This window comes from Rhinolophus hipposideros (assembly GCF_964194185.1).
Source record: "Rhinolophus hipposideros genome assembly, chromosome: 13".
NCBI lineage: Eukaryota > Metazoa > Chordata > Mammalia > Chiroptera > Rhinolophidae > Rhinolophus > Rhinolophus hipposideros.
In genome coordinates, this window is record NC_138059.1 from 14,696,000 (window position 1) to 14,713,292 (window position 17,293).

Below are 17,293 nucleotides of genomic sequence, written 5' to 3' on the forward strand. Positions count from 1 at the left end.
AAAGTTTGGTGTAATTAATAATCTCATAGAAATAAGAAAAGATACTATACTCAAGGAACAAGCACAAGATGCTTCAATAAAGAAACAGTCAATGAACAAGAAAAAACTTAAAAATTAGGCACGAGAACTCAAACTTTTAAAATTCCATAAAAGAGCTTAAAATAAAATGGAAGATAACCCCCAGAAACAAGAGCAAAAAGATAACAATATGGAAATGGAAATGAAAAGCAGGTGTTCTGTCCTGGAAAGAAAGAAATAAAAGAGAAAATGGGAGGAAGGAAATTACAAAAGAGATCAGAAAAATTTTCAGACTTAAGAATGTGAATCTTCTATTGAAATGGCTCATCAAATATACAGCTTGAGAGGGAGGGAAGGAAGGGAGGAACACACACACACACACACACACTACAATTCACAGTAAAACTTTTGGAGACAAAGCTCCTGGGGATAATGGTTCCAGAATGGGGTGAAAACAAATAAACCAAAACTGCAGAGGATAAGAATAGGACTGGATTCTCAACAGGAACACAGCGACGCAGAAGACAATAGAGCAATGCCTTCGAAACACTGAGGATAAAGAATTTCCAACTTGGAATTCCAGATGAATTATCAATCAAGTAAAGATATATTCAGACATGCAAGAGCTGAAAAATGTATGCCCCTCGAACTTTTACTCAAGAAGCTTCTGGAAGATATGTTCCAACTAAACATGGGAGCAATCCAAGAAAAAGGAGGATGACCGATCTAGGAAAAAGAAGATTCTAAAAGAGAACAAAGAGAAGTCTCGGCAGGTCTAAGAAGCAATGCATTCATAATAGAGCAAAGTATAAACATTCCGGGAAAAAAATTAAGAGAAATAAAATGGAACTGCTGTGTTCGACACATATGGTGAATTATTTGATGGATATGTGGCAGAAATGCTGGTGCCTCTGGAAAACATAATAATATTTTGCGTGTGAGGAAGAATGGGAAATTAACAATAAGGTGATCGTCAACCATAAGAAAAACAAACATGATATAAGAAAGGAGAGTTGGTCATCATCACAGATTACATGACTCAGCAGTAACTTATGTGTATACAATCATAGTAATGCTGAAACTAACCCGATTTAACCAAAATTCGTGATGTCACTGGAAAGAGTGGAAAGGAGAAGTGAAGATAATGTGGGAGAACTGTCTTTATCTTTAACATTCCAAAGTTAGATGTTAAAATAATATCTAAAACTGGTAGGTCAAGAAGTATCAGCATACAGATATTATTTCAAAAACTGAAGGATATGTCAGAAAAACTAGCTGCCTGTGGATAGAGACAGACAGATGGGGAGAAAAGGGGAGGGCCCTGCTGGTTTCCCTTTTAAGTTTTCCAGTTCCATTTGAATTTTTAAACTATACCTATGCATTCCTTTTATAAAAATATTTCCGTTTTGAAACACTTATTGGCTAATCACATTTTCTTTTATAATAAAATAGTAAAGTATAAATTCAGAGAGAATTCAATTCAACAGACATTTGCGCATGCACTGCCTGGAAGGAACAGCGCTGTGCCCTTGGATACAAAGGATTAGAGCACATGACCTCACTAGGTGAGGTCGGTACACAAATAACAGAATAGAATAGGTTGGAAAAGAAGCAGCCAGTCTTGAGGTTCTGCTTTACACTATCAGCTTTAGGAGAAATGCCTCTGTAAAATCCCACCTCACCAATGTGGGTAATTTGGAAGGGTTCTTCTAGTTCTGATCCAAGATGAATAACACATGACTTCTGCAGTGAACCACTATAGTTGTGGTAAAGTGAGAGTTGTAATATATGCTGCTTTTATTACATCTTCTGAGTGAGAATATAAAAAACAATCAAGCTTTTTATTCTCTGCACAATCTGCTGGAAGCCACTCTAAAACAAAAAGTTATCGATGATTTGCTTACATCTGAATGATATGTAATCAATAATATGCTTCAGAAATTAGCCCTATATTTGCATTAATCCTAAAAATATACTTAAATCATGAATCTGACGTATGCTTATGGAAACGTGTCAATCAGATGACATATTGGGCAATCTGGAGACCAGGGCACGCCTTCCTTCTGACCTTGATGATTGAGAAATAGAGATGGAAAACAGATGAAGTTTAACAGGGTTATGAGCAGGATAATTTACCCAGGTGAAAAATAATCTCTACATAAATGAGTTTGCACACAAGTGGCAGATAAGGATTTGGGAGAAATATATTGAACTAAAGTGTAAAAATAAATTAGCTAAAGAATACTATTCCTTCAAAAGCTAGTAATAACTAAGGATTTATTAAAGAAAAATATAGAGCAGCATATCTAAAGGATCAGCAGATGAAGCAATCATGTTTGCACTGGTTCCATAAATGGTAAAAAGATGTGGAGAGCTGAGAATAGTGACCCAATATTGCAACAGAATGACTGCTGTTTTGGTATTTGTTTTGCATCACACTGAATGGACTTTTACTTGAAAATTGTTCTTAAACTCCTTCTTTAAAAATACGTGAAACAAGATGTTTAATATTTCCAAATGCAACAAGTTACAAATTATCAAAAAATGGGTAAAATATAAATTCTAAAATTTAAAATTTTAAATATCATTCTAAAGAATAAGACGAGACATAATTTTTTTTAAAAAAAGAAACAACATTAGTGACAGTAAATTAGGCTAAAAACTTAAACCCTAACAGGAATTTTATTTGATTTTTGTGTTATTTTAAAAAACAAAGAGCCTCACTAACGTGAGTACATTTTCATGCAATCTTTTCCAGTTGCTCTTTTTGGTTCAGTACTAGTCAGAGAAAGAGTGGGCAGAGAATAAGAACAAGTTCACTCTGTGTCTTGATAATTCTGAAAAACCTTTTGGAAAAACTTTGTTTTTCAGCAAAGACTACAATCTTTGTATTGATACAGAATCACTGATTCTTTTTTCCAAAAATAGCTGTTCCTTTTACATTACTGAGTTTTCATCATGTACAGATTAATTAAAAATATCAATTTAAGTACTTTTATATTCATATTTCACTTCTTTAAGAATCACTGAACTAGACACTCAGATGTTCTTACACTGGAAACTGTTTTGCAGTCATTTTCCTGTCTTTGGAGACACAAGAATTCTGAACAGATGCATCTTTGTCCCCAGTTTTTAATCCAGTATTAACTCTCTGGGTAGAGAAGAGATTGATTCAGCAAGCAATTCCACCATAAATGGATTAACTGGGTCATTAATTTTAGTCAAGATTTAATGCTTCAGATTGCAAATGAGCCATTTCATGGATATGCCCAGAGCTGGTGTCTCCAGCGGCTACTTAGGTCCAAGGCTTCCTTCAACTTCAGGCCGCTACCTGCCCCTTCCAGGCTCTGTTCCACCCTTACAGGTGCTGCCTGTGTTACAGCTCAGATTTTGGTGCTTCTACATTTTTAGCGTCTGTTCAGTAGGTACTTCTGTTCCCCTCGGCCCCTAGCAGCACTTCTAGTCACATCTATAGGCAGCTATGTAGTTTTAGCTGCTAGTATTTCCCTTTCCAGCCATGGAGGATGGATGGCCCTACTGGGGTTAACTCTTCTTACCCAAAGGAGAGATGCACCAGCTTCAGAGAGCTGCCTGTTTTTCCACTCTGACAGTGTTTCTGGTTGGAAGGGTAAGGAAGAGAGGTAACAACGAAAGATAGGGGAGATGTTGAAGGAACCAAGTTATAAACAGTGGCGGGAGGGTTATGGCAGGAGTCGGGGCCTGCACAGGGGTTTAGCAGAGACAGAACAAGGCCAACAAGTGAATAATACTGCGGGTTGATGTTTGAAGTGAAAGTGTTTTATCCCAGAAATACTAGTATCACAGTATTTATTTTTTTCTTGGATTTAACATGTACTACTTTTTATTGAAACTGATTTGCCTTTCTAATTATATTTTCTTTGAGCTAATATCATTTTCAAAGTTAAAAAAAAAATCAATGGTTGGAGGAATTCAAGACTACACAATTACCCTGTCTTTTTGTACAACTGAAAAATTAGGTAATTCTTACATGAATAACTGAGACCAAGTATTCTAAAATTTATTTCCATTGAATAACAGTCTATTAAAGTCAAAATATTTTTAAGTGCTTTTAAAGAATGATAGTTTGTATTTTACAATATATCTACTTAATCCTAATATCATTTTTTTCTACATGCAACTTATGAGGACTCACAATTTAATTTCTTAGAAATTCTGTAACAATTTGCTTAAAATAAGTTCATATTAGATATTAATGAATGATTATTAAAAAATGTTAAAATTGATAACCAAGAAATACAGGAAAAAAAATTATGACCTTTGAAAAGGTGTCTATTTCTTGAATAAGGAAAATCCATAATGCCAATTTTACCCAGTATGTGAAATATGCTTAGTTATTATATTATTGGTACTCATGATTAAAGCCTAAGAATCAATGCTCAAGCTAACATATCAACTTCTCTGAATATGTGTTTTTTTCTGTTTGTAGTCTCTATTGTCTGATAGCTAAAAATACATAAAGAAAATCTAAAGAGATCTATATTAACCAGAATAAATTGCAAGTATCTTTTCCAGCATATGGTTAAGAATGATGAAATACAAATGTTTCCTGGAAAAATATTTTTATACATGTTAACAATGATGTACAAATAAATAGGAATATTTTGAATCTGATGGAAAAAAAGTTGCAGTCTTTGTCTACTCTAAATCACCTCTACAAATGTGTGTCACAACAAAAAAGACAAAATGTATAAGAAAAAGTGTGGAAATAACAATGTATTATGTCTGAACAAGTCAACATTTTTACAGTAGAATAAAATGTACAAAATTGTTACTTACTCAGATATTCTTTCAAAGCCAAAGCTTGAACATTAGCTAACTGCTTCTCTCTCTGTATAAGCTGCTCCCCAGAAAAACGTGGAAGTGACATGAAGTCAAAAGGGAAGCCTGAGAAACAGAAAAAAGTCAGTATTAAAGATGTTCTATGATAACAATTAATATTCAGTGCCCAGGAAATGTGTTATTACAGAATTAAAAAAAATAAGTCAATTGCTCATCTCTCTTGATCTTGCATATTTCAAAATAAATGATAATTAAGCTGCAGGAAATAAGCATACTAAAGTATTGTGCATTTTAAACTTTCACCTGCTTCTTAAAGGGAAGGATTTAGGTAGCAGGATAGAATTCCCTCTATCACATTTTCTTCTGCAGGCTCAGCTAATTGAAATTCCTACAGAAAACACAGATAGAGTATGAAAGCCTGACTCTAAAGAAGAACCCCAATGAACCACACCTCCTGCTCTTCCCCAGGTGTGGAGTCCTTCCACAACAAACCCAGGCTGGCCCTGTGAAACCAACAAAGTATGGTAAAAGTGACAGTGAACGACTTCTAGGCAAGGTCATAAAACCCTTGAGGCTTCTGAAAGTAATTGCTCTAAGAGAAGTTAGCAACCCTATAAGAAATCAAACTATCCTGAGACTATGATGTGAGGAAGCCCAAGCTGGACATGAAAAAATGGCACTGTGAAAAGAAAGTTCACTGTCAGCTGTTCCAGCATCTTAATCCAGGTGCCAAACATCTGGGGGAAAGAGCCATCTATACACCACATCCTCTTAATTCTTCAAATGACTGGAGCCCCGGCTACGTGTGACTGCTCTCGTATGTGAGACTTCAAAATAGAAACATCCAGCTGAGCCATGAACTCAAAGGACTATGAGATATAATAATAAACAGTCATTTTAAAGCTAAATTTGAGGTGGTTTGTCACACAGTAATAAATAACCGAAACATAGAGTTGGAGAGAAAGGAAGAGCAGTAAAAAAAACAACAAGATGTGTAAGAGAAAGTAAATGAAAATGAGAACTAAATTATAGAAAAATAATATGTGTTTCAAGTGGAAAGTACTAAAAATGTCCTATTTGGAATTGAAGATTCACCTAGTAAATTTTACTGGGTATAATGTAAAAGGGATTAATTCTCTATACCCTGCATTGTTCAAATATGTTATATGTTTAAAATAAAAGGTAAATTTACTGAAAGTGAAATGGAGTTTGGGGAAAATAAGTTCATTAAAAACCACATAAGTTAATTATATATGCAAACAAATGTAAAAATGTTTTCCAGCTAAAGTTAACACTTACTCAGTGACGTTTCTTCTGCCCTGGCTTTCATCTTTCCATGAATTAAACTGAGTGCAAATGAACCATTGATCTGGTTAGCTGAGTGAATGAGTATGGCTTTACATTTTCTATTGCCATCGCCTTGTAACAAGAGATAATAGCTAGAACACTCTCCTTTCACTTCAACATCTGGAACTAAAGAAAAACAATTATCTTGTTAAATACGTGAAAAGTCAGCAGGCACTATGGCAGAATCATACATTTGACCCATAGGATATAATGACGTTTCTGTTATTTGAAAACAAGCTATTACCCAATACATTTGGAGCTAGCAGTTATTCATTTAACTGAGAATGCTATTAAAGCAGAGAATCACACACAAAAAATGATACAAAGCATAAACATTTTACTTTAAATTAAAACTATGTATACTCATTCATTAACTTTGGATGTAGGTCACTAGAGTTCCATATTATTTTTATATAATCACACCCATAATATATCAACTACCATTTCTAGTTTCCATTTCTTTCAAGTGAAATAAACTGACCCCTACAGGCACACCCAACTCAACTAGTGGGTGAGAAGTAAACAGACATACTTAAGAGTATATTTTTGCTCCTTGCAGTGGGTACCCATAATGTATTTTACAGAAGGAATGGAGAGCATTCATTAATCTGGCATGCCAGTTATGTGAAGGTCAGTTACAACAGTGCCTAGTATATTTTAAAAACAAATCAAGTGAGGGTTATAGTGAAGGTTGAAGAAAAACTGTGAAGCCTTTGAGATTAAAAATAGAAGCAAAAAAAAAAAAATAGAAGCAGAGTTCTTTTTGTTGAAGATGGTGCATTGGACATAAGAATTTATTTTCACTATCTCCTGAAATTCCATGAAATGAGAATAAAGAGATTTTAAAAATAGCATAAATCCACAAGGACTAATATCTGAGAGAAGAGAACAGCAACTAAATTCTGAAAGCAGAAAAGCAGATGAACAACTGGCAACAGACCTCAATCTCTCAATTGCTAAGGAAGCTGAGAAAAACAGAGTAGAAAGCTTTGAAGCAAAACAATTTACACTACAATCCATGCCAAGAGACTTTGGGATGGTGACCCCAGATGGTATAATAAGCAAACTCAAGGTGAAATAAGAAGACAGGTTGAAAGTCTGAGAAGCAGTTTGGCTTCCTGATTCCTCCTTATTCTATTCAGGCAAATTATTGTCCTTTCCCTCACCCAGAATACTAGTGGTATTCTCTGAAGAAAGTAAACAATGTGTCTCTGACCGGGGAGATATAAAAACAAAGCTTAGGGTCAGAATTATCAATGGTGAATGCCTTTATACAGAACATTGAGGCTCTTTACTCTTCTTCATTCACATAACTTCCAGAATTTTGGAAGCCTGATAGCAGTACTGAGTCTTCTTTTGGAAATGTGGTCTGTCCTACATGAAAGACTAAAGAATCCCAATATTGGAGGTTACCTCCTATTGGGTCCCAGCAAGATCATCCTAAAATGAAGATCATAGTCAACAAGCTCCACCCATGTACCCCAATTTTCCAATCAGCTTTCTGGTACTCTCCCTTAAATATGAGCAGGCAGCCAAACATTATGAGACCTCAAGAAAAGTCTCTAGTGGCCGGCCCGGTGGCTCAGGCGGTTAGAGCTCCATGCTCCTAACTCTGAAGGCTGCCGGTTCGATTCCCACATGGGCCAGTAGGTTCTCAACCACAAGGTTGCCAGTTCACTCCTCGACTCCCGCAAGGGATGGTGGGCTGCGCCACCTGCAACTAACAACGGCAACTGGACCTGGAGCTGAACTGCACCCTCCACAACTACGATTGAAAGGATAACAACTGGATTTGGAAAAAATCCTGGAGGGACACACTGTTACCCAATAAAGTCCTGTTCCCCTTCCCCAATAAAATCTTTAAAAAAAAGTCTCTAGTATAAAAGCCAGATGCCAAAAAAAAAAAAAAATACAGAAAAAAGAGACTAAAAATAAATCAAAAAGACAAAAACAAACATATCAGATCACTAAAATCCTCAGAGAAGATATCACATCTATTAAATAGAACAGAAAATTACAAGAGGACAAAAAAACATTAAGAGCGCATGGACACTAAAATTAAGAAAGTAGAAATATATATTTTAACTAAAAGGTTAGACAATAGAGTTCAGTGAATCTATCAGAAAGTAGATTAACACAAAGAAATGGAAAATAGGAAAGAAAAGCAGAGAGACAGAGACCCAAACTAAAAGGAACAACATCCAAACAGGAGTAACAGAAGAGAGAACATTAAAATATGGAGGAAAATAAATTAGCAATAAAATAATAATAACATTGTCCCTAATAAAAAGACAATTTTCCAAGCATGCTGAATACCCAATATAGGTATAAAAATACACCCAACAAGGTGCGTCATCTGAAAATTCAGAAGACTAGAAACAACAAGTAGATTATACAAAATTCCAGAGAAAATCTAGGTTTCTTATAAAAATAAAAATCGAGAGTAAAACAATGATACTAGAATTCTAAACAACGTTAAACGCTGGAAAACAATGGAGCAATGCTTTCAAAATTCTACTAGAAAAATGTTCTCCAACCTAGAATGCTAAATTAAAGAGAAAGGGTAGAATAAAAACATTTTTAGGCTTGGAGGGTTTCAAAAAATTTTTCTTCTATAAACCCTTTTACACGAACATTAAAGGATTTTAGAGATTTTTTACTCCCACCAAAATGAGGGAGTAAATGAAGAAACAGGAAGATCCAAGGATCCAAGGAACCAACAAAATAGATTTCCATAATGATGAAAAGATAGCTTCTGACTCAAAAGCTATGCAACAAACTTAAGAGCGTAAAACCAACCAATCTGGATTACACAGGTCAGAAAGATTTCTTGAATGTACTGAAAGGAGTTTCTCAAGTGGAAAAAGGCTTCATGTTTGAGTATTCAAAAAACAAAAAAAAAAGAATCAGCAACTCTAGATAAAACAAAATACTGTACAGGAAAAAAGTAAGATATGCTACATGGCTCAACTGTGAATAGCGATTGATTACGTAAACATAACAAAAACAGTGATTATTAATCTGAAATTATTATGTGATCATTCTGGGAGGACAGGGAAATGAAAAGCATGTGAGTGTCTGATAAGAGCAAAGAAATGAAAGAGGATTCATATTTCCCAGGTTGAAAACTTACTACAAAGCTATAGTAATCAAGACAGTGAGGTATAGGTATGAGGACAGACAGACAGATTAACAGAATTGAGAGTCAAGAAATATACTCTTACACTTACAGCCAAGTGGTTTTCAACAAAGGTACCAACACAACTCAAAAGAGAAAGAACAGTCTTTTCAACCAATGATTTGCGACAACGGGACATCTATATGCAAAAAAATGAAGCTGGAACCCTACCCTTCTACCTCAGAATATATACAAAAATTAATCCAAAATCTATCATAGATATAAATTATAGCTAAAACTCCAGAACAAAACAAAGGCATAAATCTTCATGACCTTGGCTTCGGCAATGATTTGTTAACTGTGATACCAAAGCACAAGCAACAAAAGAAAAAAACACAGAAAATTGGATTTCATTCAAATTAAAACCTTTTGTGCTTCAAGGTACACCATGAAGAGAATAAAAAATCAACCCATTGCGGACTTTAATGACAATGTGTTAATTTAGGTTCATCAACTGAAATAATACACCACTCTAGTGTACGACGTTGATAATGGATGGGGTTATATAAGTGTGGGAACATGAACTATATAAAAACACTCTGTACTTTGTGTTCTATTGTGCTATGTACTGAAAATTGCTCTAAAAAATAGTTTATTAATTAAAAAAAAACTATCCATGACAAGCCTGCTGTGAAGATTCAATGTGAAATGCTGCATGGAAAGTGCTTACTTAGCTCATTGACTGATGTATTCTAATTGCTCAATAAATATTACCAATTAAAAAAAAAGTCAACCCACAGAATGAGGGAAAATTTTTGTAAATCATATAGCTTATAAAGGATTTGTATCTAGAATATATAAATAACTCCCACAACTCATAATAAAAAGACAACTCAATTAAAAACTGGGTAAAGGAGCTGAACAGACATTCCTCCAAGATATACACAAATAGCCAATAAGCACATAGAAAGCTCAACATCATTAGCCAACACGGTCGTGTAAGTCAAAACCACAAAGACATCACTTCACATCCCTTGGATGGTTATAATCCAAAGTACAGATAATAGCAAGTGTTGATGAGGATATAGAGAAACTGGAACCCTCATAGATTTCTGGTGGGAATATAAAATGGTATAGCCACTTAACAAAAGTTTGGCAGTTCCGTAAAAAGTTAAGCGCACTGTTAATATATGACCCAGTAATTGCACTTCAAAATAATTTTAAACATGTTCACACAAAATATGACTCACACAAATTTAAATACATTCACACAATAACATGTACATGAATATTCATAGCAGCACTATTTATGATGCTCAAAAGTGTCAACAGCCCACATGTCCATCAATTGATACGAGAATAAAGAAAATGTGGTATATCCAAATGATGGAATATTATCTAGCAATAAAAAGGAAGGAAGTACTGTGATGCACTACAACATGGATGAACTTGAAAACGTTATGCTACATGAAAGAAACCAGTCATTAAAGACTACATATTGTACGATGGCACTTATCTGAAATGTCCACAACAAGCAAATCCATACAGAAACAGACGAAGGGATGGGAGGGTCAGGTGACGGGAGTGCACAGTAACTACCTAAGGGTATGGAGTTGCTTTTGGGATAGATGAAAACGTCCTCAAGTTGACTGGTAATGGCTGCACAGCTTTGTGAACAGACTAAAAACCATGGAATTGTATGTTTTAAATGGTTGAATTGCATAGTGGGTGAATTACATCTCGACAAAGCTCTTTTCTTAAAATTTAAAATTATCTTAGGAATGTAATGTTCTAACACAAAGAGTTCTTAGAATTTTGGGATATATGTGTACATAAAATATATATTTACATATGTATGTATATACAGAGGGTGCCAAAAAAGTATACATATTTTAAGAAAGGAAAAGACTGTATTAAAATTGTAATACTCGATATATACCAACAACGAAAGATGAATATAAGTCAGTGTATACATTTTTTGGCATCTCCAAATATACAGTGTTTATATACACACAGCAAGAGAAATCTACTGTAAGTTTATTGCAATACTTTTGTTGATAGATATGAGCCTATTGTAGGTTAAAGTCTATCCCCCAAAACAACCACGAAACACAAAAAAATGGTTTTTTTTGCAATTAGCTTGAAATAGAGATATTCATGCTATTCATAAACATCAATCTTGGAAAAGGAATTTAAATAAAGGTTATTAGAAAGGAAAAGCACTTGTTACCAGCTGTATTTAAAACTATGGTTTGCCAAGAGTTACTTAATTCATTTACCAATTTAGCACTTTGCAAACTCAAGTTATAGGTGTCTCTTCAATCCATGTCATCCTTTTCACATGTATTTAAATTCCGTCCCCTTTATTAGTACTATAATTGCTGAAGCCTATAATCACAACAATGTTATTTTCCTCAAAAGAAAAGTAGTTATTTTAAATAATTCCCCTAACCGTAATGACTAGGCAGTCATTTAAAAAATTTGTTCCAGATTTGGCAGATGTTAATTGAAGACTCATTAAATAATTTTTATGTAAATACACAGAGTAGCAGATTTACAATTAGCATAGTTATTCAATTCTCATAGCTCTTCCTAAAGAAATACGGGAAAATGATGATAACAGAAAATCCCTCTCTATTTTCATCTGTTATTTTTACACTATCAACTTTCAAGGGCTTGCATGGCCCCTCATCACCCAAATCCATACATCCACTTTGGATCTACATGACAGGTAAAATGAGAGAAGCAGAAATAGCAAGTTTCCTTTAGTTGTACCAAATTTTAAAAATAGTATATAAACTATAATGAAGAGACGTGTCACTATTACTTTCATTAACAAAATTCTAGTACAATAAAAACGTAGCTATATTTTATATGAATATGCTTTGCAGCAGTTCTGAAAATCCTGTAGGACCCCCGTTGTTGTATAACAGTTCAACAATGTAAAAACAAAACCATATTCGTGCAAAGGGGAAATAATATTCCACATGATATAAAGAAAAATATCCTAGGATAATTAGGGAAAGAGAATATACTGGTTAAGTGAATACTCATTTCTTGAAAAGTGTATACATGTATTTATATATATGTGTATATATATGTATTAATATGTATATATGTATATATATATGTATTAATATTGACTGTAACTGTTGGAGGCAGGTGTGTTTGTGTGTGTCTGGATATGTACTTACAATTATATTCTCTAATAAACCCTGGCACAAAATAAACATCTCTATGAAAGAAACCTTGTTACTACCTAAAAGAGATCTAGATTCCCATACAGTTTTAACAGTGAATTAATGTTCTCTTTGAAATTTGCTCTTATATGGCTTTTTTATGCCAGAGGTCAATAGAGAATATAATTGCAAGTACATATTCAGACACACACAAACACACATGCCTCCAACAGTTACAGTCAATATTAATACATAAACTGGAGGTGCCAAAAAATGTGACAATACAAGTGGACACTTTGGTCAATGTTGCTCAAGCAGTAGTTCGCCGTCATCAGAAGTGTCTGGAGACTTATGGTAACCCCGCTGAGCACCTCTTGTAATTGCAGAAGTCAAACGTGACTTGTATTCATCGGTTGTTACCGGTATATATTGAGTATTACAATTTTAATACAGTTTTCCTTTCTTAAAATGTGTATACATTTTTGGCACCCTCTGTATGTACACATGTACACACATATATCAAAGTCTGAGTTTGATTAATTTAAAGAAATGACACAATGCTGCATCCATCACTTTAATCCAGTTTTGGAAAACTTCCATTATCTCTTTGCAATCAATCTCTCTTCCTACTCACGGCCGCAGGCACTGATGTGCTTTCTTCCTCCTTTTGCCTTTTATAAAAATTTCACACAAATGAAATCATATATAGTCTTTTAAGGTTGACTTTATAAACTTAGCGTTTTTAGGTACACCCAAAACTTTCCACGCCTTTTTATTGCTGAGGAGTATTCCATGGTATGGACAAAACAAACTGTGTTTATCTATTCATGAGTTGATGGATATTTGCAGTTTCGACCCTATTTCTCTGAAAATAAGACCTAGCCGGACCATCAACTGTAATGCATCTTTTGGAGCAAAAATTAATATAAGACCCGGTCTTATCTAACATAATAAAATATAAGACCGGGTCTTATATTAATTTTTGTTCTAAAAGACATATTAGAGCTGATTGTCCAGCTAGGTCTTATTTTCGGGGAAACATGGTAATTCTTAGCTATTATGAATACTGCTTTTATAAATAGTTGCTTGCAAGCATTTGAGTGAACATATGTTCCCATTTCTCCTGGATAAATACCTACGAAAGTACGGGGCTATGTTGTTAAGTGTAAGCTTAACTACCAAACTGTTTTCCAGAGTAGCTGTACCATTTTACGTCCCCACCAACAATGTGTGAGGTTTGCAGTTTTTTCAATTCCTCCTCAATATTTGGTAGTCACTGTTTTCAAAAATCGCCATTCAAGTGAGTGTATTATAGAATCAAATTGTGGCTTTAATTTGCATTCCCCTAAAGACTAATGATAACGAGCATCTTTCATGCATTTTATTAGCTAGTCATGTATCTTTAGTAAAATGTCTATTCAAGTCTCTTATCCATTTATTAATTGGGCTGTTTCCTTATTGAGTTTATACACAAATACACAAACACACACACACACACACACACACACACACACACAGAGGGTGCCAAAAAATGTATACATATTATAAGAAAGGAAAACTGTGTTAAAATTGTAATACTTGATATATACCAATAACAAAAGATGAATACAAGTCACGTTTGACTTCTGCAATTAAAAGAGGTACTCAAAGTGGTTACCATCAGTGTCCAGACACTTCTGATTAAGGAGAACTACTGCTTGAGCAACGCTGACCCAAGTGTCCACTTATAAACATTTTTTTTGGCACCTCCGGTATATATGTTAGATATATGATTAGAAGTATTTTTTTCTTAGTTGCCTTTAAAAATCTTTCTTTAGTGTTTTTGAAAAGAGGGACATTTTTAATTTTAGTAACTTTATAGTTTTTTCTTTTGACAGATCGTCCTTTTGGTGTATATGTTCTCTTACAGAGGTTTTGTAGTTTTAGTACCCACCTTTAGGTATATGATCCATTTTGAGTTAATTTTTATGTAAAAGTCTAACATGTATAAAATTTGTTACAACAAATATCCTACTCTCCCAACACTGTACTAAGGAGACTATCCTTTTCCTGTTACCATCTTTTACTCTATCCTGTCCCACTGATAGAGATGTATTCTTACTCCAATTCCACGCTGTCATGACTACTGTGGCTTTATAATACATTAAGTTGGGAATCAGGGAGTGTAAGTTCTCAGTTGTTCTTCTTTTTCAAGACAGTTCTTTTGTCCATTCTAGGTCCTTTGCAATTCCATATAAATTTAGTATAAGTGTGTCAATTTCTATGAAAAGTCCTCCTGGAATTTTGTTAGATATTGGATTGAATCTATAGGTCAATTTGAAGACAAGTGCCATCTTAATACTGAGTTTTCTAATTTAGGAACATGGTATATCTCTCCATTTACATTTGCGTATATCTCCTTAACTGAGTAATGCTTTGTCATTTTCAGTGCACAGGTCATATACTTCTTTTGTTAGCTATAGTCCTCAGTATTATATTAATTGACTTCTGGTCTAATTTCCTTCCTTCTACCTATTTGGATTTAGTCTTCTAGCTTTGTGAGGTTGATGTTTAGATTATTGATGTTAGATCTTTCTCCCATTCTAAGCATCTAAAATCCTCTTACTGTTTTGCCCCAAAAATAAGACCTAGCCAGACCATCAGCTCTAATGCATCTTTTGGAGCAAAAATTAATATAATACCCAGTCTTATTTTAATATAATATAAGACCAGGTTTTATATAATATATATGGCTAGGTCTTATTTTCAGGGAAACACAATTGTACTGCTTTAGCTGCCTCACATAGATTTACGTTTTGTCTTTCCATTCAGTTAAGACTATTTTATCTAATTTCCCCTCTGATTTCTTCTTTGACCTACTGGTTATTTAGAAGAATGCTTTTTAATTTGCAAATACTAAAGTATTTCTCACATTTCTGCTGGTTTCTAATTTAATTCCATTGTAATCGGAGAACATACTGTGTATTATTTCTATCCTTTTAAATTTATTGCGCCTCATATAATGGCCTCACAGATATATACGGTCTCACCTGAAGAATGTTCCATATGTCCTTGAAGAAAACGACTATGTTGTTGAGTGCTGTGACCAGTCAAATTTAGTGAAAGTTGGTTGATAGTGTTCACTACTGAATTCCTAGCACCTAGACTAATGCCTTGAATACACAATAAATTTTTGCCGACTGGGAGAATACTTCGTCTCTGCCAAAATAATGACACTTTTTTTTCCCAAGATCACCCTTAAATTTTTTCCTTTCAAAAGAATTCCAATTTTTTTTTTTTAAAAAAATGAGGCAACAACACTCAGAAATGTAAAATTGTCATCAACAGTATGGAGATACATCCAGACTTGGATGAAATTCTGATTTTACCCTGTGGCCTTAGAGAATTTTCTTGATTTCTCTGTACCTTAGCTTTTTCATTTGTAACATAAAGTTTGGCAATGATCAACATCCTATTTTTTGACACTTTCATAAAACTTTTCTGTCAACATACGGTGAGCCAGGCACTTTTTATTATAGAACTGGCTTTTCAATCCAGGTTTAAATATAGAAGTCTTTCTTCAGAAATGTAACAGGGTTTAGTTAATTGCATTTGTTCATATAGTTCTTTTGCATTTTCCCCAGTATCATAATAGTTTCTGGGTATTTCACCAAAAACCACTTTTAAAAATCATTCTTTTGCTATTCTTAAGTATAATTTAGTGGACCATTGTTTTTCTATTTTAGGTCAAACCATATGACATTTATGCTGATATTTAACAATTTTTGTTATACAAATACAGCAAACCTATATGGTTCAAACTAATACATATGTATGTGTTTTACTTCACCAAGGGATGATATGTTAAGCCTAAGGAACTATTAAAAACTGGGGCACAAATTTTGGTTCACACTGCATGGATGAAGTCCATTAAAAGTCTTTCTTTACTTGTTCAGAAGCAGTTATTACTACCTGAAAATATATATTTCACTTATTATCTAACAAATATTTTTAAATACCTAGCAAACATCAGGCACTGTTCCAGGCACGAAGAATAAATCAATGAATTAAAGTAAAAAACTTTCATCATGTTTCTTCTCAGTTTCAGTGGGATAAACAGATACACATTTAGTATATTAGATATTGGTAAGTACCAAGGCAAAAAAATAAAGCTGGGAAGATGGATATAATGTCAGGAGAACAGTCCACTTGTAATTTTGGATGGGCTGGCAAATTAGGTCCTGAATGAGAAAATGGCTTTGGAGTAAAGGCCACCCAAAATTGAGCGACCTAACCATAGAATTATCTGGGAGAAAAACAAAAGCTATTACTCCACTATCATGTAAGCTACCTGAGGGCAACGACTTTTATTCTATTTACTGTTGGTCCAGCATGTAAAACAGTGCCTTGTGTATTTTAGATACTCAATAAAAATACTTCTTGAAAAACTGAATATTTGATGCATATACAAATAGGTATAAAGGCTTACATATATACACCCTGATTTTTTTCACCACAGATGTCAGCATAATAACTTTTCCATACCTTGCTTTTATTCACGTAATATCTCTTGGGGATTGTTTCTAGCTGATTGCTACTGAATACAGTGTTATAACAAGTAAGACTTACAATTACTTGTCAATATCTATTTTCTATGTTACGGTATTAATTCCAAGAGAGAAGGAGCCAAGTCTGTCTTTCTCATCACTGATCCCAGATTATAGTACTGTGACAGATACACAGTATTTACTCAGTTTTCAAAAAACTGAATGAAAGGATGACTGAATGAATGAATGAACAACAAGATCATAAAAAAATAAATCAGGGAATA

At 34.0% G+C, this 17,293-nt stretch overlaps 1 protein-coding gene across 4 annotated transcripts in view; it reads right to left on the minus strand.

Annotated features, from left to right (window-relative positions):
* Nucleotides 1–17,293, minus strand: part of MTBP (MDM2 binding protein) — a 69,637-nt gene that overhangs the window by 23,919 nt on the left and 28,425 nt on the right. For all 4 annotated transcript variants that reach the window (XM_081070734.1, XM_081070733.1, XM_081070732.1 and 1 more), the window contains 2 exons: nt 6,139–6,312; nt 4,837–4,944 (listed from right to left, as the gene is read on the minus strand). In XM_081070734.1, coding sequence (XP_080926860.1) covers nt 4,837–4,944; nt 6,139–6,312 — 282 coding nt within the window. The remainder of the gene's footprint in view (nt 1–4,836; nt 4,945–6,138; nt 6,313–17,293) is intronic.